The sequence below is a fragment of the Idiotropiscis lumnitzeri genome, chromosome 21 (assembly GCF_059441095.1).
Source record: "Idiotropiscis lumnitzeri isolate Australia: NSW breed Sydney's pygmy pipehorse chromosome 21, RoL_Ilum_1.0, whole genome shotgun sequence".
In the NCBI taxonomy this organism is placed as follows: Eukaryota; Metazoa; Chordata; class Actinopteri; order Syngnathiformes; family Syngnathidae; genus Idiotropiscis; species Idiotropiscis lumnitzeri.
Window position 1 is genome coordinate 9,657,347 of NC_142411.1, and position 22,225 is coordinate 9,679,571.

General features: G+C 39.5%; 1 protein-coding gene across 1 annotated transcript; it reads right to left on the bottom strand.

The window, feature by feature from the left end:
• Positions 1 to 2,465: 2,465 nt before the first annotated feature.
• On the bottom strand, positions 2,466 to 16,001 carry nudt14 (nudix (nucleoside diphosphate linked moiety X)-type motif 14). Its single transcript, XM_088286510.1, has 5 exons — positions 15,825 to 16,001; positions 9,552 to 9,595; positions 6,741 to 6,805; positions 5,955 to 6,255; positions 2,466 to 4,055 (listed from the first exon to the last, which is right to left on the bottom strand). The coding sequence occupies exons 1-5, from the start codon at positions 15,903 to 15,905 to the stop codon at positions 3,806 to 3,808; spliced, it is 741 nt and encodes a 246-aa protein (XP_088142636.1). The 5' UTR covers positions 15,906 to 16,001; the 3' UTR covers positions 2,466 to 3,805.
• Between the last annotated feature and the right edge of the window lie 6,224 nt (positions 16,002 to 22,225).

Sequence of the window (22,225 nt, forward strand, 5' to 3'; positions counted from 1 at the left end):
CCACATTGATTTGTGATTGAGTCGCAACGTGGATCCCTGTTTGAGCCTGACTGTGCATTACATAGACGACAAGTGGCGACTGCGCACCAGAGTACTCGAGACGGCACATTTTCCTGATGATGCACACCTGTTTATTTGGCTTGCATTGAAATGTTTTTTATTTTATTTAGCATTTTCTTTACAGGCCACACTAGCTCCTTTGCACATGGCATTATTTATATGGTTTACAATAGACCTTTACATAAATCTTGGCCTTTGCACATGGCATTACAGCATCTTGGGGCAATCTATTTGCAGAAAAAGATTTTGCGAGAGGTAACCTTTTTCTCCTGTTCTTTGTGAGATTGTTCAAGTCATGCAAAGCAAGCTATTTGGAATGTTTATACAAATGGTTTTTGTACTTTTCTTTTTCATTGAAAGTAATGTGTACTAGTTGTTCAATAAAAAAAGCAGTCAATATGCATTTCCTGCATTTATTTTGATTTTGGTCCACGGGGGGGAATTAATCGTGCATTTATCGTTACAGAGGTAAAATTGCTCCAATTATCGCGATATTGATTTGAGGTCATATCGCCCAGCCCTACCTCCAACTCATTCAGTTGTTCAAAAATGAAGCTGGTATCTCAGTTCTTTTAGAAATTGTGTGTGAACCCAGGGTAATACTTAAAAAAAAGGCAATTGCCAAAGAAAAACATTATTTGAGGACAATACAATACAACTTTATATATAGCGCATGATAAAGAATCTATCACAGCATATTACAGCGATCTCCAAAAGTAGACGCAGATACCAACTGCAAAACGTGTTGTAATAATTTCAACGTCTCTAAAGCGTGTGGTTGGGTAAAACTTTTTTTATTTACTTTGGATGGGTCTTAAATATATCACCCATGTTAAACGGCGGTTCACTGTACTACTTTCCTAGCTACTGGTCAGCCAGGTTTATATAAGTAGTGAACCATATGGCTAAAATTAACTACTGCTGGTCACTCCTTATAGTCCAGCATGTCAGTCTCACTTATGACAGATTTTCTAATGTGTGTAATATGCCGTGGTTTTCTTACTTTCTGGCTGTCCTCTTTTTCAGAAGCCGACTGCCTCAGACAGAGGCGAGCAGGGCCGGGACAAGCTGGTACTGTGCAGTAGAAATGCAGCACGACAACATTTTTGGCAATGTTAAATAATCACCACATCATTGCTTCTCTGCATGCTTCAGTTTTTCAAGTTGAAAAAGTTTAACAATATGAGTAAGACGAACGCAAGCCACCCTTGTGCCAAATGGTCAGCTAAAGATGATCTTGGAGTTAAAATTCATTTGAAAATTGTGATGCAAGTATGTGTTAAGAAATTGTTTCGTAAGCAGCATATTTTTTTTAATGCGATTGATTGCTTTAGTCCGTCAGTAGTTATAAAACTAAAGCTGAATGTTCAACCCTGCGTCAAGGTATGGCTAAGAGGAGAGTATCGAAAATATTGGTATAGTTCGTGCAAGTTAGAACAATGCATTGAGACCTCAAACGGTACCAAATCAGTACCAAATACTATTGCTTATGGTTCTACGATTTTCTTTCATTATTTTAACATAATAAATTACCTCATAGCTTAAATGTCGATTGTCATCAGTTCTTTTGCGCTAAAAAGATCCATCACAGTTGTGTTCCTTTTCACAATGTCCTCCAGTAAAACACTTATTCACTCTCACTTTCACACCCACATGGTATCTACTGTACTGCATAAAGCATTTCCAAACTTAACTCCTACACGGTTACACAGCTTCCACAACTTACAGTCACCCAGATTAACAAGCAGTAAATCCTTTAAGATCTGATTGTAATAATGTATTGATGAGACTTATCGTGATCTGTCCCACCAAATGTCTACAACGTCGTGAGAAATTATTTTCCCCCTTTGCACGCCATACGAGACAATGAAGTACCAGCCCTTTTTCACAGATGTTGAGAAGATAGAAACTTTGCTGCTAGTAAGTTTTAAATGTGATGTTAAATGCTGGTCATCGTCACAGAGATTCTCCCTGAATAGGAATAAGCATTTCAATATTTGGACCTGAGCTTTTAGCAAACTGCTGCTTTGATTCTCCAAGAATGAAACTGTTTGTGTGAATGTGCCAAATCTATTTCATTACTTTCTACGAAAAGATAGTTTGACAGTTGATATCCGCCCCAAACATCAACTTATATGATTACAATGTTAAGCTGAAACAAAGGACTTGACAATTTGACGACCATTAAACGTGTATTTTTTTTTCTTAAAGATAGATATAATTTATGGCAGCCTTTGAGAAAGAAGCAACTGTATGACTTGCTAGGTGCTCCATGATTTCATTTCTTCTTTGAGGCAATAAAAAGCAGCTTCGATTGTACTTGGTACTCACACAAACCACACATCTGTGCTTAAAGGAGACGCATTATGCATTTTTTTTCCTTCACAATTTATAGTGGTTCTTAATATCATGTCGCAAAAATGGTTATATCACAATATCCAAGAATCTAGAATACAGGTGTCAAAGTCAAGGCCGGGGGCCAGATCTGGCCCACGACCTCATTTTATGGGGCCCGCGAAGGGCAAATCATGTGCGTCAACTTCCTGTTTCCATCACATTTTCTTCACTTTTAACAACATTGAGATAAGAGATATTGTCATTCATTTGTTGCCAATCCTCCCCTTTTTAAAATAAAATTGAAGAATTTTTGAACAAACAATAACTGACCGGCTTATGATTTCAAAACTGGCTTTCCATCAATTTGTCGTGTGCATGTGCTAATGTAAGGTGATTATACATTTATATGGGTTCACAGTCATAACGGCCCTCTGAGGGAAACCAAAACTACGATGTGGCCCGTCCATAAAAATGAGTTTGACACCCCTGATCTAGAATAACAGCACACTTTCAGTCTAAGGCAAATCAGGCCCTGCTCACCCAGTCCCGATCTACTGCGGGGTGTTCCAACGAGAGTATGGCTTTGCGTTACCATGACAAAGGTTACTTGGTTGTATAATTTTAAACTTGATGGGTGGGTTGTAGACAAGCGAGTAATTTTTACATAATTGGCCTCCTTTAAGGTAAGTGTGCTGAGCAACAACACGCTAAAAACTAAAACAGGTAAAGGGTTTTCAGTTTGAGCCATTCTCTCTTCAGGGTTGAGTGTTTGGTTTGGCATGCTTTGTTAGCCATTACGAACTAGGAAATAATTAGAGTCTTTGCTAACAGCATGGTGCAACAATAACCATGATGAGCATACTTTTTGCATTACTGGATCACAGCGAAAAGAAACATTTTTTACCGCATCTTTGAGTAATAATTGGTTTCGAGGGCACATTTAACTTTGCAATAAAGATGAAAACCAACCAGATGCACAAGGTTGCTCGGCAAAAACTCTCTGCTCTGAAGAGATAACTTGACAGCATATAAAAGGAGATCAGCAAATGCTTGAGATGTCTGCAAATGTCTAAGAAGCCGCATGAAAGCAGTCCAAAATTCAGGACTCTCACGCAGGCATATGAAATCAGTGATATGCAGCCATTTTTGATAAACGGTGCTAGACATTGGAAAAACAAAACAAAACTGGTCGATAACACGAGAAAAGTGCAAGAGAGCCCGCTGAGGCGGTTTGCTTTGAGGGAAAAGTATGGACATCACATAAAAGTTCAAGAGGGCAAAATGTAAAAATACACGTTGGCAGATGTCGACCCAAGTGTCACAAAAAAAAAAAAAAAAAAAAAAAGTGACGGCATGAGGATGTGAGTCGCTGTGCTGGGCCAGTGTTTGACATAAAAGATAATTGTAGTTACACATTGGTGGAGATCTTGTACTTGGGAGACATATTGTTATGGAACCATATGAAGCTAAATATGACGCCCATGGTTTTGGGAATGCGCTCGTTGTAGGCAAAGGTCATGGCTTCGTGCAACGGTACTTTGACCACCTCAATGAGCTCGCCCTCCCGCGGCTCACCTCCGCCTGCACTCACGCAATTGTCGTCAGATACCTCCGCATAAAACATGGTCTGCTTGGAACCCGTGACTCCCACGCCGGACCTGGAGACAAAAAAGGGGAGACTAAACTTGTGCTGTGTACTTTGGTACTCCACAAATCACGCTGACCAATATGGCACAATTGTTGAGCCAAATATGTTGCCATTTGAAATTATTATTCAATGCAATTATTCTATAATAAAATATGAATTAAAAGATCTCATTTTAAGAAAGTGTTGTACAATATTAAACAATGAATGTTAGTCGTTATGTTTACATGGACAAAATTTATTTTTATCCAATCAGAGTTCGAATGAAAATTATAATTCGATGCACTGTTTTACTGGACACTAAAAACCTCGATTCAATCAGGACTTATTTTGACGCACACAGGTTAACCAAATGTCCTGCTATTACTAAAAGAAAAAGAAGAAAACGTAGCAACTTCCATGTCAACAAAACATCCATATGTCGGTATATATCGTTATTTTGCATATTTCGAGTTAACGTTTCCTAATGGAGCGTATCTTCCAGACCCCACTTTTCAGTTCAGTACAGCACCCACCATTTATTTCCTTCGCTCGCTTGCTTAACTTGCTTCTGGGAATAACAGAACGTATATACTGACGTCACAGACATGCGCGGTAAAAACGGTTTGCTCCGAAATTACGGAATAATGTGTGGCAATCAGATAAATCACCAAATCATGTTCGGAATGGGCTTGATCGGGTCAGACCATTTCAAATTGCGTGTGTGCATGAAGCATTGTTATTTAGATCAGGCTTTTAATCTGAAAAAATGTGTCCAAGTAAACATTGCCAGAAATTAATGTATTGTCCTTGATGTATATTCTTTGAGACATAGATGTATCTTTTATCGCACTGTCAGTACATCTGAAAGAATAAATTCAAACGTTAACAAGAAAAACTATGATGACCACAGTATTTGTTTCTTTAGTTGAAATTGTAATGAGTCTAAAAACCAATGATGTGATGCAACCTTCTGTGCTGTTTATATTTTCCATCCATTATCCGAACCGCTTTATCCTCAATTTAATTTTTGAGCCCTATAAACAGATCGTCGTATTACGAAATCCAATATACAGAATACATTTTTTTGCACTATTCATAAAGAGAAATAACTATTTCCTGAATTGTCTTTCTTTTCAAATGGCAATATGGAGGGTTATAATCACAACAATCACAGTATCTATGGAAACAATTGGCCTTGATGCAGGCACCGACCTGCAAAAAAAAAAAAAAAGCCTGAGTATTGTTAAAAGTACAGACTAGAGATCAATGTAGTTATCTGATGCATCAGATATAATGTAACATGTGTTACCCCAAATAACATCCTGTCCAGTGTAAGACATGTCATTTCACTCTTTCAGTAATTATAAAGCCCAACAAAGGCCATTTAGTCAGCGCAATAAATCATCAAGCACGCTGTGACCTGAGCATTCAGCTTTACCACACAGTGCACTTCCGTCAAAAGCACCCTCATAAGGGTCATGAGGGTTAAGGTGATACCTATCTATTAAATGGAAGAGGCCCACACGTAATATCGACCATAGACTACACCAACAAAGCTGGAGGAGGCGCCTGAGTCAAATCAAAAGAACAGTTATGAGAGCCGTCAGTCATGGCTGTGCAGGTGCGGCTGCCGAATGTGGGATTGTTTTTCTCCTGCATGCTTTTCTGTCGCTGTGCCCTGGCTACTGCTCTCTGGTAAAGCTTAAAAAAATAGCTGGCTCACCTGATGCTTTATTACTCCTCGCTTACCTGACCTAAGAAGATTTTGCCGTCATCTATCTTCACTGGTGAACGAAAAGCTATGTTTTATTTGTTATAACGCGCTTTATTAGGTCACAAATGGGCGGAGTTCAGAAATGTACTTGCTGCCCTCTAGCAGTAGAAATAGAATGTGCACTACTTCTTTTACATAACAGCACTGTACATTCACCTGTAAGAAGTAATCCGCTTGAGTTTGGAAGCCGGCACATCATAGCCGCACTCCTCCAGCACTTGCTGTCTGGCGATCTCTTCCAAGGAGAGGTTGGGTTTGTCCACCGGCCCGGCGCACAGCTCGTATGTGATGCCCGTGGCCGCTGGAGGCCACGCGGATGAGCTCCCCGTCTCTGTGTCGGCCTGGTCTTCTTGACTCTCCGAGCCTGAGGCGACTGCTTCGGTGGCCCCCTCCTCTGATTTTTCAGTGGCCTGACATGGCAGTGTCTTGTTCCTTTCCCACTCACACATGTATACAGCTGGAGGATCAAAATTAATATTAGTGTACGTGTTTACTACTTTACTACACTTAACTATGCCACATTCATGAAATTAAGTAATTTAAACATTATTGTTGAGGACACAGTTGACACGTTAATACGAGTGAAGCCCCAGGTTGAAACAAATGTTATGTCAAGATTCAGATTAAGAGTACATTATTATTATTCTCAGAGGAATAAGAGCGGAAAAACATATCAATACCCAGACTTCCTTGAATTTAACAGTGCAGCGTGAAATTGTTGCATTGTGGAACAAAGGAGGTGGGCCTCTTATGGCGCATTTAAGCATTGTGGCTCCAACCCACATGAATAAACAGGATTTGTAAGTGTACTACATTATGAGTGAAAGTGCTTAACAATAAAAAATCTCACATGGTGAAAGGTAGAGCATAAATATGGCACACCGCAGGGTACATTAGACAATGTTTTGTGTGCTGCAAAGCTGGTGGGCAGATAAAACATACCTGGACGGAACTGCTTGACAAGAACAAAACAGTGGGAGGAGGTGTTGAATATCAGCACGGATACACTAAGGATAAGTGTGGAAACAAAAAGCTTTTAGGCAAATATATAAAAGAAGCAATAAGTACATAGAAAATGTGTATATTTTTGCATCCTGGCACCCACTATAATTGTCAAGAGTAAGTGATTTTAAAGCTCCCGTGGTTAATACAAGTCAACAATGGATGACCAGACACTTATCGCCATGACAATGACACACTTTCCTCTGTAATTTGAAGCAGTGGAGAATGATTCTGAAGATGTTATTTTAGAGTGAAAGTAATTCAATATTGATGATGATTCGAATTGAATTCCATCTTAAGAGCTACACGTGTGTGCAGGTGGACAGTTTTAAAAATAATTTCACTATCTTGTGTTTTAATGAAGCCTCAGAAACGTGACACCGATTTGCCAAGCCATTGCCCCCCCCGCCAGGTGTTGTAAATACATTGCTGTATGTAGATGTGACAGACGGCCACTGCCAGGGGCGACTGCAAGCCTTTGTTGGGAAAGCGGATGTGTCCGAGGCAGGAGGAAATCATTCCCTGCCCTTCCCATGATGAAAGGACCTTACACAACTTGCTTAGAAGCAACTACTTTTGGTCAGCTTTTTCTATATATTTTTTTGCGAATTCAATTTAAGATGATTGAGACCTGACTGAGCCCTGAGCAACTGAGATGTCATTTTCAGTCGACAGAAGTGACAAAATGGCCGCCTCCTGAGATAGCTTAATATGGCTGCTTAAATCATATTCCACAAACGTCTTATTTATCAGAATGCCACGTTTAGACTAGTGAAGGCCCATAGAACATTTTATTGGAAACAATTTGGGGGGGTTGACTTCCCCTTTAAATATATTTGTCATATTGATTCCTTGATTTCTTTTGATGTTGCTGTTCTTCTGCCTTCAGAACAGTAGAATGACACATTGAATTAAATTAATTTCAGTAAAGAAATGGAAAGTAAACTTTTTTTGACCAGAATTGTACGTGTAGAGGTTAAAAAATAGTAATAGCAATATATTAATAATAGTAATATGTTCAAAGTATCCAAGTTATATCATCCCAACCTCGTAATTCAGGTCAACTGCACACAAAAATCCAATATTAGTATACACTGGGAATCATCCTCGTTACCATCACCACATATGTGTTCATAAACTATTGCAAACGCTCACAGCCGGAACGCAAGAATACAAAATATAACTGCAAAGGAGCTGGGGAATAGGTACAATTAAGCAGCAACAGATTGAGGCAAAAAAAAAAAAGTGGGACATGCATATGCAGGCCTGAGGCATGGAAGCTGTCCCCCGAGGCAGCTCTGAGTCTTTTAGAAGTGTTCCACACCATTACAACTCTTCTGCAGCTTCCCACAGACAAAATGCTCTAATGGTTATACCAAGACGCTTGGGACTTTCCATGCATCGTTAAACGAGCGACCTTCTCAAAGGGGCTTTAAACTCGACAGTAGGATATGAGTGGGACGTGAACAGCGGGTCTAAGGTGAATACTGGTGATGGTGTTAAGTACCAAAACAGCTTCTGTGCAGTATGTAGCGCCTTCTGATGCAAAATAAGGGAAGCATATAGAGTTGATACCATGACTGGCACAATGTTATTCAATGAGTTGCGGTTACGCACATTTTTTTTTTCTCTGTTTTCAAATCTGGTTTCTTGGAAAACACCAGTCTGCCACCGCTAACACAAAGGTGTCAAAATAACAACACAATGGGACTCTACCCACCATGTGCGCACATGTTTTTGTGGCACTGGTGGATGTTTATCATAGCATCCCTCAGAACATTCTGTGGTCATTGCAGTCATGGTAATTAAGGTGGGTGTTTTCCTTTTCCCTAAAATGGTCTCAAAGCAGAAGCTAGAGGTTTAGACTCCCATCAACAATTGCTGGAATTTTGTCCTTTCATGACAACGTTTTATTTGACTAAATTAGTGTGAGGAGAAAGTGACATACAGTATTCTGTTGCTTTGACCTGATTCCACGTCATCGTCCTTGACCAAAAACTCGCTCTTCCCACATTTGTGTTCATTGCTAAAAGTAAGCAGTCACACATTGCCCAGAATGCCTCCCAAAGCACTGAGTGAACAAATTTGTCCTGAGTGAGCGCACACACAAACTTTGGTGCATTTATTACATATCAAAACTGCAAATAATATTTTGGCAGAGTTTAAACCGATGGACAGGTTGGATATTTCTGAGATTGTCTTTGTCTCAGCGGTACTATTTTTCACATGCACCTCTGATTGGGGTCAGTAGTAGAGGAAAGGGGGCGTAAATGACCTGAGACGCACCCTTCAACATTAGTGCACCTCAAGCAAAACAGACTAGTAACCAAAGAGTTTTGACACAAAAGTGTGACATTTCGCTTACAGGGCACCCCGTGAAGCTTTGACATTTATAACCATTGACAAGACCTCCATGCCATGCACAGACAAAAAGGAAAAAAAAAACTCATTTGACCAGCCTTAGAGTCATGGGTAGGTTTGGAAAGTAAAATAATCTATCATATGTTGGAAGGTGAAAATAATCCATTAATTGCAGCAGATGTGTTCTTAAACATTAAAATAAATAAATAATTGCAATTAAAAGGAGCTTACATTGTATTGTTTTTTTTGTTTCAATAGCTATTTTATGGGTACACATCCTAAAAAGGCAATATTGTGTTCAGTTTTACCAACTGTATCACTTTGCATGTTAATGCGTGAAAGTGTACATGTGCAGAATTGGTGCATAAGGTTTGCTGTCATAAGCTTTACCTGTCATGGGTTCGCATGAAGTCCCAGGACTTTTTTGTGCCATTCTGTGAAGAAATCAGACGGAAACAGACAGCGTGAGTAAATGCAATCAAAGTAATACTATCTAAATGTTAAAACGCTCTGGTTAGGGGAAGGTTTACGTGCTTATCCATCATGGTCCCTTTGATGCATTAGCCCTTGAAGTCAGGGGACGTCAAATCATCATTGATTTATTCAATCTGGACACTGCTAAAGCAATCAGATTCTTTGAAACTGATGCTGACTTGTAAAACTACACAAGTCTGACATGCATTTTGAACCCTGGTTATTTGTAGCCTCCTGGATCAAATGACAGGACTCTCACTTTGAAATTGGACAATAACGGAGCAAAGAGTCTGAATTTAAGAGATCAGTGAAACGTTGATACAAGATGTTTTATTGTATGATGGTGATAAGTATTAATTATTATGACAGATTTGACAGAAGACATCCTCTGAAAATAAGGAGACGATTGGTTAACATACAGCCGCCGTAGTGATCTGAACCTTAAAATCCCGAAACAATCTTGTGTCAGAGATTATACAAATCTAATAAGGGATTTGAGGAGACATTGGACAAAGCCTTCAGAAGCGCTGACAAATGACCACTCAATGTCAGAAGGTCATCATCAACTGATAGGGGCCATATTGTGTCGAAGAAAATAAGTCACCGACTTTAAAGCATTGTCTACCAAAAAGAAAAGATGGGCGTTTACAAGATGGATTAAGTTTCAGGGAGGGAATCCTGATGACTAAATGTTCAAACACGTCCCATTGTCATTCAAGCTTCGATGGCAGAGGTTGGAAATAGCTGTTTATGTACCCTGCGGTCATGTTGCCGCATCAACAGGATGTGCAGCATTACACACCATCAGATGTGCAATTAAAGAGCAGCAGAAAAGAGATTGAGTGTTGAGCGTGTGGGAAGCGTCTAACATTGTCTCACGTGTTTCTCATCACCTAAAACGGAAAAGGAATTTGCCTGGCATCCTGATTAAGTGAAGGCATTTTGAAGTGAAAGAGAGTCAATGTAGTTCATGTGCTCGGTTGGGTAAGAGGATATTATATCATTCAAACAATTTAGAAATGCATAGAAAGGATTCACTTAATTTCCCTTTCATTATGCAATCAAAACATCAGATTTTTATCTGCCCGTGTCTGAACGCTGGCGGCTGCTTCTCAGACGGCGAGGAGGCTGGTGTCTTATTTTAGCACATTCAATTATAACTGTGGTCAGGGCAACCCAGCCGAGTCCAGCAAGCAGGAGAAATTGGCGGGGCAGTTTTGCAGCCTAAGCAGTAGTCACATCGAGGGTGTCTTGGAGGCTTGCAAACAGGCAGGCACTTTAGTTCCGTTTGTGTGAACTGCATGCGACGTCATTGTGAGACACGTTTTTAATCAAAGTGCTGCATCTTAGCATGACTGCTCAGTGCTCATTAACTAAAAAAAGAAAACTGCAGTCAAATTAACACTCGTCACACAGATAATATTCAATAAAGTTAGAAAAATAATGTTGATTAGCATTTATTTTTATAGAATGTCGTCTGACTATTTGCTAAATGATTTTTCGATACATAAATTGTGCTGCACATCGTCCATGGCCACCACAGGCGTCACATTCTTTAACTAAAGAAAAGCATGACTCCTACTTTCTTGTTTATTGAAAATAGGAAACTCGCAACACGGTGAAAACCAGAAACAATCATTGTTGCTTTGTTCTGATAAACCTTGGAAAAATGAATGCTTTTGTTTGATGATTGACAAGAAAGGGTTTTGTTTCACCCTCTAATGAAAGGACTCTAAGCTTTGTCGTCACATTTTACATTTATGTTTTACCTTTTTATCAGTCCACATCGACTAATGTACGAACAATTGTTTTACATGCTATAATTCCCAGTTGAGGCCAAGCTAGCCGCACCCCGATTGCAAAACAAGCAGAGATTTGAGGAGCCTGTTGAGTCCTGCAAGTTTGCCACCCACACAGGAACACCTACAGTACATTTCTTAACCTGCCAGCAACAAAGTCTTTCTCTGTGTTCAATCATCCACAGTTTAATGGAAGGTTATATGTGTCAAAACACATGGAGAACTCCTTCTAGAAGAGTCAAGGTGCATGAAAAGAGAGAATTGTTCCATGTAATGTTGTGAATTTGAAAAATAAAAAAATACGGCCCAATCACATACAGTTTTGCATGCTGACATGATGAATCAAAAACCAATCGACGGCATTTACCATAGTTTAAGGACACTAGTTAATGCTAACAAGAAGAGTGCACTGATAAGTTTTATTTCATCTTAATCACTCAACACAATTTATCACAACAGATTTGTGACCCCAAAGAACCATACCAAAACTGAACTACCGTATTTTTCTGACTATAGTCGCAAAAATGGACAGCGTGCCTTATAATCAGGTGCATCTTATATATGGATGTTGAAATAAAGTTTGCCTCATTTGTTGCGCTGGTTTATTGTCCTTAATGTGCACAGTGTGCCAAATTTATCGATGTTTTCCACAAAAAGACCAGTTCATTGAGACCGCATCTTACAACCCAGTGCACCATATTTATGACAATTTCCTAAAATAGACCCGTTCATTGCCTTATAGTCCGAAAAATATGGTTCTTTAAAGAAATGACGGTTAACTTTTTAACAGAACATGCCAGTGCTGATCGGACACAACTTTACAGAGAGAGGCCATCAACCAGTTTAGTTTAATTTAGTACAATCATACCAAATGATCAATTTGACCGTAAGTGGAATGCAAAATGGATGACACTCAATTGCAAACGACAAATGCAACCATTCTCTTTCTAGGATCCTGTCACCACTCCCAGATGGTGGGGTTCGCCTCATTACTCGGCCCTCTCGCTGCGAGAAGGAGCTTGGGGGGAGGGCAGGTGCAGAATCATGTTCGATGTGGATTACTACACAGTGATTAGCCGACATAGAGTGAGTGGGAGACGGGTATGGGGGATAAGAGAAGCCAGAGGAGGCTTCACGGGACCTTGAAATTAATGTGGTCCCTCTGGCTTTGGGCATCAAACATGACAGTCTCCTGTTTGAATGGCCATTGTAGAGAGGGGCGTATCGTCTTGATCTTTTAGGTGCTTAACGTGCGATGACCAGCTCATACACCTACTGTGCTCACTCCACTCAATACTACTACAAAGCTGGCAGCTGCTGCAGAAAAGTGGCGGAAAAAAAAAAATCAACTCGTCCTCCAATTCAATAGCACTCTTTGATTCCTAACATATGCTCTCCTGTTTTTGGGGGGATTTAACTTCACTTGAGATCTATACGGCAAGCCTCATGCACACTTTACAGCTGCTCCACTAATGATCAGCAATAGATAAAGGAACAAAAGAACCACACGTTGTGACATACAGTGTGTGATGAGTCTTCACAGTATTGACAGAACAATCAGATGATCCATATGGATTAAAATAAATAAATAAATACATAAAAAACAGCCTGCACTTTCTTAAAAATATTGATGGGACCGCGTGCACATAATTAAAGTAACACAAAAAACAGAAACAGCAGGACCCATAAATTGAGAATGAATAGAAGGACCAATTATAAGTATGCAAGATGTCTGGATGATTGGCGATAATCATCGATAGCCATATAACATCCGAGGAGACCAATCAGACTTTAGAATTCTAAACATGTTTATTTCTAGCTGGTGTCCGTGTTTACATACTCATGTAAGAAATGTCAAACGATAAAAAAATAATTCTGTCTATCGTTGTGACCTCTGCATTCTGTAGCCTTGTGAAAAAAAAAAATGTGATGACCACCGAACTGGAAAGGGAACAAAGCTTCATAGTACATCACAGTTAAGGGTGAGTAAACATTTAATCAACTCTTCTTATTTATCTATTCAAGATTTATTATACAGCAGTTAACTTTTTTATTGACACATTAACTTTATCAAGATTGCCTTTTCAGTTCCTTAAAACTGCTATCCCTACATTAAACACTGAAGCGTGAGATGTGTTTCAGTTGACGTTTACAGTTAGTTCAAAGGTAAATTGTTGTGTAACTAGTAAAAAATGTTGCTTTGGAGCACTGCAATGGCTAACATTCATAAAATTGTATGGAAGTTAAGATTGACTCCAACTCTTACTTGACATTATATTTAAAGATACCCCAGTGGATGGACTTCACGTGCTGTTCCGGCTGTATATCATCAATACAATTTCAAATGAAATGATGTGTTTTAAGATCATAATGGGTGCATTCAGTGAAGGACTAAGGGACCACAGGCAGTAAGCTACCGAGGATGAATAATTCAAATCATTATCATGAATAAATGAAGGTAATTAGCCTGCCTGAAGTAGCAACTTGTGATTCAGCATGATGACATGAGACAACAATGGTGAGTGTGTCCTTTCCCAGAGTCAACAGGGAGAGTCACCTACTTTCATAGGTATGAAACCAAACCGATAAATAATAATGATGACGAGAACCACTTATTAGGCTCGGACAATTAGTGCCTTTCTGAGTGTGAATATATATATGATTGTAAGGTTCCAGATGTGTTGTGCAGCATGAAAGGTTTTTGGGGAAGATGTGTGACTGAAAAGCTTTTGTGGGACTCCCTGAACAGCCCATCCTGGTCTGGCCAAGAGCTGGCTAGGATAAAAGAGAGGGAAGAACAGAGAGGTAGTCACCATCATCATCTCTTTTGTTGCCCATCTGCCGTATTAGCAGTTCCACCATTCTCTTGATAAGCTTAACCCCCCACCCAACCCCCTGCTGTCACAGGTGTGAACCCCAAATGGTGAAAAGAAACTTAGTTAACCTTAAGAGCCATGGTAACGGAGCTTGAGGGCACATTTAAAAAGAGCTGCTTCAAGTGAAATGTGAACAGGTCATAGTTTTTGTGACTTAAGAACATAAGCTACGAAAACGCTGTGGATCTAGAAAGTGAACACACCTCTATTAACAACAACTGAATTTTTTTTTTTTTAAATATTCCACTACCGGAAATTATTTATAAAAAAATACAAACAAAATAAAACACATGACATTCAACCTGTAGAAATTAACTACCAAAAACAAGGGGAAAATATACAAAATTGACAAAAAAAAATATTTTCCCTAATTTCATTCTTGATTAATTTTAGTCTTTTTTTTAATCATGAAAAAAGAGCAGTATGTTCCCTTGTATGTATTTCAACTGATTTTTTTGTATCTTTAGAGTGGCGGAGAAGAGTAACCTTGAAAGACCAGCACGATTAATCCAAGATTGTTGGTTAACACACGTTAACAAAAATAAATAAATAATAATAATAATAATAATAATAATAATAGTGACTAATAGGTAGGAGCTATGAAACACAGAGCGAGTAATCAAATGTCGGATGCCGGCAAATAGCAGACACACTCGCACCTGTGGACTGACCAATAGAACACTATACTTTTTGGAAAATTACCAAATAAAATGAAATAAGATGTTCTAGCCGGCTGCAAATGAATAAAATGCATACACTTACTGGACAGTTAATTTAGTACAATTTACATAGAAATATCCATCAAGATTCATTAAATAGTACAGTGAAGTGTCCCATTCAGTGTTGTCAGTAAAGAACTTTCCCATTCATATGAATTGTATATTTCTTTGAATTTTGTACACTAAATAAAGGCAATATTGATGTGCAGAAAGACACAAACAAAAACATACTTAAGGTACAATATCATTTACTTAAGTCTGAGTTAAATTGATTGACATGTGAGAGACAACCAATTTTAGCCACCTTTACTCATCTTTAAAGTAAATATGTGATGTTGCAGAGGAAGTTTTCCAATGAAACCAACACTTGAGCTTTCTGTGATGCTCTTGATATCAACAAGCCCCAGCTGCGTTATTTCCACAAAATCGTGACATCAAATAATGCCAATTGTGTTAATAAAGCCTATTTGCGATCATTTAAATCACATGCTCGACCAGCAATTGTAACAGCTGTAGCAGGCTAACGTTAGCATGCTAGCCCGGAGCTGCACATTAGCTGGCAGGTTTGACAACAAAAAAAGCAATGTCGAATTCGAGTCTATTGTAAGATAAAGGACACAATGGACACACTTCTTAGTCCAGAGAGTAATACGTGACTGCTAATGATTGCTGTCAGCGACTGTTTAAGGTCAGCGTAGTCTTGATGTTGTGCTAGCTTCCTAAAGTATAGCAAGGGGGGTTGGGCGAACCCGCAACATCCAGCCGCATCTTGACAGCCGCGGGGAGACAGCTTACCTGATTGTAGTGCACCCTGAACGGCTTCAGGCAGTCGGAGTCTGTGCAAGGAACGACTTCAATGTTGTTGATCTCGTCCATAGTTTGGTGCGCGGCGATGCTGGTCTGTCACCGCAAACACACCGACAGTGAAGGAATCCTACGGAAGCCTGGAGAGGGCAAGACACCCACGCACAACTGTCATTCAGCGACAATGGGAACTAATGCACTGCGAAAAATTGTTTAAAATATTAAGTCCTCGTTTTTTTCCCATTATAATTCCATTATGATAGAGATTTAATAGTGTATTTGGTTGTTTTGATTAATACCATCATTGCACTCACCTACACGGGGGTGGAAAATGTGCTCCCACTTTATACTGGATTTGAACAGAAACATATGTATGTATGTATGTATGTATGTATGGATGGATGGATAAATAAATAAATAAACAAACAAACTCACACTAGATACTGCAAATTTGAAAATAAATATCTAAATAAATTAATAAACAAATTTTACACACACGCACAGAATATATATTATGTGTTGATATTCTCAATTTTCAATCATCGAACATTTATTTTTAAAAAGAGGCTGCAAAATCCCTTTTCTGACCCCAACCCTGCATCTGTGGGTTGGTTTGGATGATGTCATCCCCTCGTATTAATAAAAGCGGTATAATGGAAAGCCATCTGTAGACACCCAATCTCAATTGAACGAACTTCCTTCGTCAAATGAGCCTCCCACTACACAAGGGCAGGACGTAACACATTTGTGAGCTGATTTACATCAAAATAAATATAGTCCAAGGCGAAACAATGAGTGGACCCGTAAGAGGAACACGCCGTCTCTCCTCTGGGCAAGTCCAATTTATACTGCCTGATCCGGCCAAGCTGCTGGGCACGATAAGAAGGGAAGGCCTGTTGAGTGAAGGTATTGTACTAAACTCACGCTGCAGCGGCACACTAAAAAAAGTGACATAAATAAACCATATAGCAGTGATGTGATTGAATGCCAACCTGGAAACTTTGACAAATGGACAAAAATGTATAGGCTCTCCATCACTCCACTCCTTACAGTCATGCAACTTCACAATGCCAAGAACATAAACATTTGTCATCATTGAAGTGAGATGGCTGCTTGGTTTTTAGACAGTATTTTAAACATAACTGACCTAAAAATAATTCAAACCAAGCAAATAAAAACTTTGAATAAAGAATATGCCTCATGTGTTTGTGTGCAACCTCCTATGAGAATTTCTGATATAGCAATATAACATTGAAAGTAGGCCGTTGCAACATGAATTTGTAACGATTATAACAAAAAGCTCTGGTTTTACTTTTACCGAGGAATTTGAGACAAAGAGCAGCAGCAAGAAAAAAGAGATGGGCATCATCCAATTTTAAGGACTTGTCAGGATCTCTGGGAGTTCTGGCTCATCCGTTAGCTAAAGCTATTAGGAAACCGCTTCGAGGAGTATTTTCGCCTCATGTTTTTCTCTGCTTCTTTATGCTGTAGCTTACTGCCAAAATATATGCTCTCTTTATTCTGAAATCACTCCGCCACCAACCATTGGATGCAGCGTCTGACGTCATGGTTTTCAATCCGGATGGCAATCTCGCTTTAGCAAAACTGTCAGTACGCCGACTGCGCCCCATTTGCGCGGTCAAAAGGCCTTTAGGCTACAGCTTCCCCATTACAACACATGAAAAATTAATGAAAGAACAAATTCAATGCATCATTGACATTAACTCATTCAATACCATTGGCGGCTAAATACGTCTTTTTTTTTTTGTTTTTACTCAGCTGGTAGTGAAAGGGTTAAGTGGATATTTATGTGACAACAAAGACATACGCCAAGTTACCCATATATGGGATTCCCAAACGCAGACGGACTTTGATACTAAACGGTGACCTTTTCTGCCACGGCATCTATCCTCTTCTGGGCCTCAGTGGAACATCGGCCACATAAAGAAAGGATTCCCAAAATCTTATCAGCTACTCCTGGGGCACCCGTATTGTGTTAATCCCATCCTTCCATGAACATGTGGGTGTCAGGCCCGGGACGTCATGAGCAATTACTGCTTGCAGGCACCTGACAGAGGCCAGGCTGCATTGGGCTTAAGACAATGAAAAACCTGGAGCCTTCTCAAGACCCCTCTTGCTTGTTTATCTCCTGTTCCAATTTGTGTTTTAAAAGACTTTTGCCATATGATTCTGATTTGGAGCAATATTTTTGTTAATTCAGTCTGTAATTCAATAGAAATAACCTTTATTGGGCAAGAAACCATATTTGTTAACCAAGGTTAACAACACCACACACCCCACATGTGCGTGATAATTCAAATTGCACAGCAAACATACTGAAAAATAACGGGCGAATGGGAGTGGTGATGGTTTTAGGTCTACATGCTACCTATCTGGATGTGTGCAGGTGACAGCCACTCATCTTACCAACAACAGACGTTCGTATAAACTGTTTACGTGCTTGCTTTACTAAAGGTATTGCGTCCTGCTTTCTCATACAACAAATAATGCCTTATCCAGGAAACGGTTTCCACGCAGCTTGAAAGGTCGCGCGCATGTGAAGACAATCAGAAAAGCTTTGTCATATATAACATGAGACGTAAACAGACAGACATTTGTTACCGTGGAAACTTTGGGCTGGTCCTTATTTTAAAGGAAATCTGTCCACCGGGCTATCCATAGCGTAGTTTATCAGTAAGGGTCAAGCAGGGATTTGGGTCGGAGCCTCAGGGAATGCACTTAGCCAAGGTGACTGTTGTCCGCCTGTTAGCAGGCTTGGGGTGTGGGTCACACAGCAAGCACAAGTCTGAATGTTTAGCCACTGCTCACCTTGATCCAAGCCAAGAGTAGTTTAATTTCATGGTGCAGTGATATTCCCGTTTACAAAACATGCTCCTCCACAACTCAAATGGAACCGGATACCTTCAGTGTTAGACACCTTAGATTTGTTAAGAAATGTATTATTGTTTTATTCCCTGGCTGCTCCACTCCCCACGCAAGGTCTTAATTCCTGTTTTGTCATCATTATTCTACCAGAGAATAGGCAGTGCACCCACGATGCGCTCTGCTCACGGGTGTTCCAGATACATGTTTGTTTTCATTGCTGCAAATAGATTTAAAATGGCATTTGAGTGAAGTGAAGCCATTCTGGAGGTGTTGAGTCTTTAACAAGCAAAAAAAAATAAATTGGCAAATTTAAAATAAAATGATTCTTATTCTTTAAGCTAAATTATTAAGACCAACTGATGCCCTAGAGTTATTAACTGCCTGGTGAATTTTGTGCAAATCATGACCACAGAATGAATGTCATATTTTTTTTTGTTTTGTCTAAGGTGGACATAACTGACGTAACTGACCGAGATGTTAAAGCTCAGCTGGTGAGCAATTCCTTTCACAAGGCAATGTGCAATACCATGTGGCTGCCAACTGCCAAACGTAACAAGACATATGCATGATCTGGAGCCCCGTTGTCCCCACTTTGTCCCTAATGCAAGAGAACTATAACAATAATAAATAAATAAATAAAAATTCCACAATCCGCACTTTCAGCTTTATACATGCACCATAATTTTTCTGTGGGGATTTAATGCACCTCTTAATAGCGCCATTATCATGCTGCAATTATAGACACAATCAATACTATATAACAGACGCTACGTTTTGTAAGCTGAAATAGTTCAGACTCACTATTTGTCTAATAATGTGACAAAAATCATAAATATGTAACTAAAAATACATCATTACTCGGCAGAGATGATGCTTACTTAAGCGCGCACATCAAATGCGTGCTAATTAAAATCGACGGCTAGATGTCTTCTACAGACGGCTTTGCGCAGACCAAATGAAGGATTGGAAAATGGTGACGTCATCGAAGACCCTATCAAAGTTTTCCATGATTTTACAACATGAGTAGCGATGGCATTGTACTGCCAAATAAAATGCCTTTGGGCATTGTGTGAAACAAGGTATTCAAATAAACAAGAAATTAAGTAAAAAGCAGAGTTGTCAAGACAATATTAGAGTTTAGATGGTAAATGCTGGTCGGGGCTTCTGATCGGGTCAACAGAAAAGGCCTCATTGACCCAAACCACTCATCACTGCCCTCTACAGTATGTCCTGAATACCTGTAGCTCTAGTTATGCTCACTAAAATCACTAACTGCAACTAATTAAATCCTAATCTCTCACCTTCCTACTTTCACAAGTCAAGACAAATTAATTAAATTTCCCGTTGAAAAGTTCCTTTGTTAATTTGGCCATTAGTCATAACTCAAGCTACAAAACTCTTAAGCGATGGTCATTGAGGCCTTGGGGACCACGAAGGCTTGATGCTATGGGGCAGCTGCTGTGGCTCCACTATTCCCCTGCTGAGCATGAGCCTATTTTAACAAGGCAGACCTATTGTCTTTTCCTGAGAATGACCAGAGAATGTGGTAACTTCCGTGTGTGTGGGGTGTGTGTGTGTGTGTGCGTGTGAATGCGTTGAGTAGGAGGAGAAGAGAGGGGTGAGGGGGAATCAGGCTGTATTCCTTCCATTCATATCCCTCTGAGAGCACATGCCACCAGAACTAATTACCTGCCTGCAAGGACCAATTAAGTCGGCCCCCTAATGCCACATAACAAGATAACTTCAGCTGTCCGGGAGGCGTACAGGAGTGCATTGGTGGGGGTAGGGTCCCTGATAGCAATGACAGCAGGACATTAGAACACAGTATTGATATTTGGAGTCAACTTTGAAGACTAGCACCGTTCTATTTTAAAACACAATAAAAGATCATGTGAAGAAAAAAGTTTTACAATGAGTAATATTTAATACAGTAGAACATCTGGTTGGGCGTATTGGCCGTACAGAACTGCATTGCGCGCCTTCTCATTTTTTATTTCATTGTATGTCCCGGTCAAAAAATGACTGAGAGTGCATCGGTGACAGTGGCCCTCCTTAACCGACCCCTCTCTACCAGATTCCACGGAGAACACTTGTGACTGTTTTATGCAATTTGAATGTGTTATTTTGTACAGATGGGGGGGGGTATTTATGTGCAAGGTGGAATAGTGGCCCGAGCAGCATATATAGCAGCCCAGCCCACCGGGACATCACCAGAAGTCAATATTACCACTCCGGGCCCGTGTACGTTTTTGTCAGGTCTCGCTGTGACGTTTTCGATATGTAAGCGCTTTTACCATATAATGTCCAGACTACTCAGTTTATTAGGGACACTAACACAACTAATACGTTGTGATAACAAGACTAATGCTGTGCAAATACAATTCTCAACAACATTTTGTATTTGTATTTGTTTTTATTTTTGAAAGTATACAGGGACAGTGCATATTAATCAAACAGTTTCCTGTAAATATGCCAGATTATAGCCAATGGCTAATTTGCATCCGTTGTCCCTGTAATCGGCCTGCCATGCATGTTTTCACAACAGAAAACTGATGCACCCAAATTGCCCCTCGTATGTACCATAATGATAAAGTGTAGTACTTCAGCTAGGCGGTCTACACAAGGCCTGAAACAAATTTAAAACAGGAAATGTTCGCATATTGGAATTTGATTAGTTAGTAAAACATGGTAAATCATGTGCAAATTTAAAATAAAAGCAACAAATCAACAATAAAAAGCATAGGTTTATCATTCGTTTTTGGACAAAACATAACTGTCATGGGTCATTGTGAAATATGAGCTTGCTGAGAAGCTAAGCAACATCAACATAGAAATTCAAAATATTCATTCGTACGAGATCAAAATTATATTTACGTCAATCCTAAATTGAAGCTCCACCTGGCTACCAGGGTCCTAATAACAAATCAAACCCTTTAGTGGCTTTCGATCATCTGAAACCAATTTCTGCACCATACCTTACAGTTGTTGATGGCAGTTGGGGACACTGATGAGATTACTACACTGAAATAGTGCTCATAGGTGAGAGGTTACAAAGATTTAAACAAGTTGCCCGAAGCTAAATGATTCACCTAATATAATTAGTCCCCACTAGTGACATTTTGGGCCCTTTGTAATACCTCTATAGCAAGATAAAACTGTTCCCAGGGAAGGAAAACGGTGTCATTAATATTTATGATGTGGTTTAAGTGAAGACATATTCGAATGTTTTTTGTGGGTAAACAGTTCTGTTAAGGCTGATAGCGGTGTTGCTTTGGTTCCATATACAGGAGCACCATTGCGGTTCTATAGGGATTCATTACTTTTTTTTTTCCATTATATTTAGAAAAAAATCATCAGATAGCAGTAACCAAACATGGTTCCCTCATGTATAAAAATAAACAAAGAACCATATTAGCATACTATGTGGCCCCACATGCTTAAACACAGTATTGTGATTATTGCATTGGTGGAATGAGAATTAAGTGCACAAACCTGCCCATTTTTAT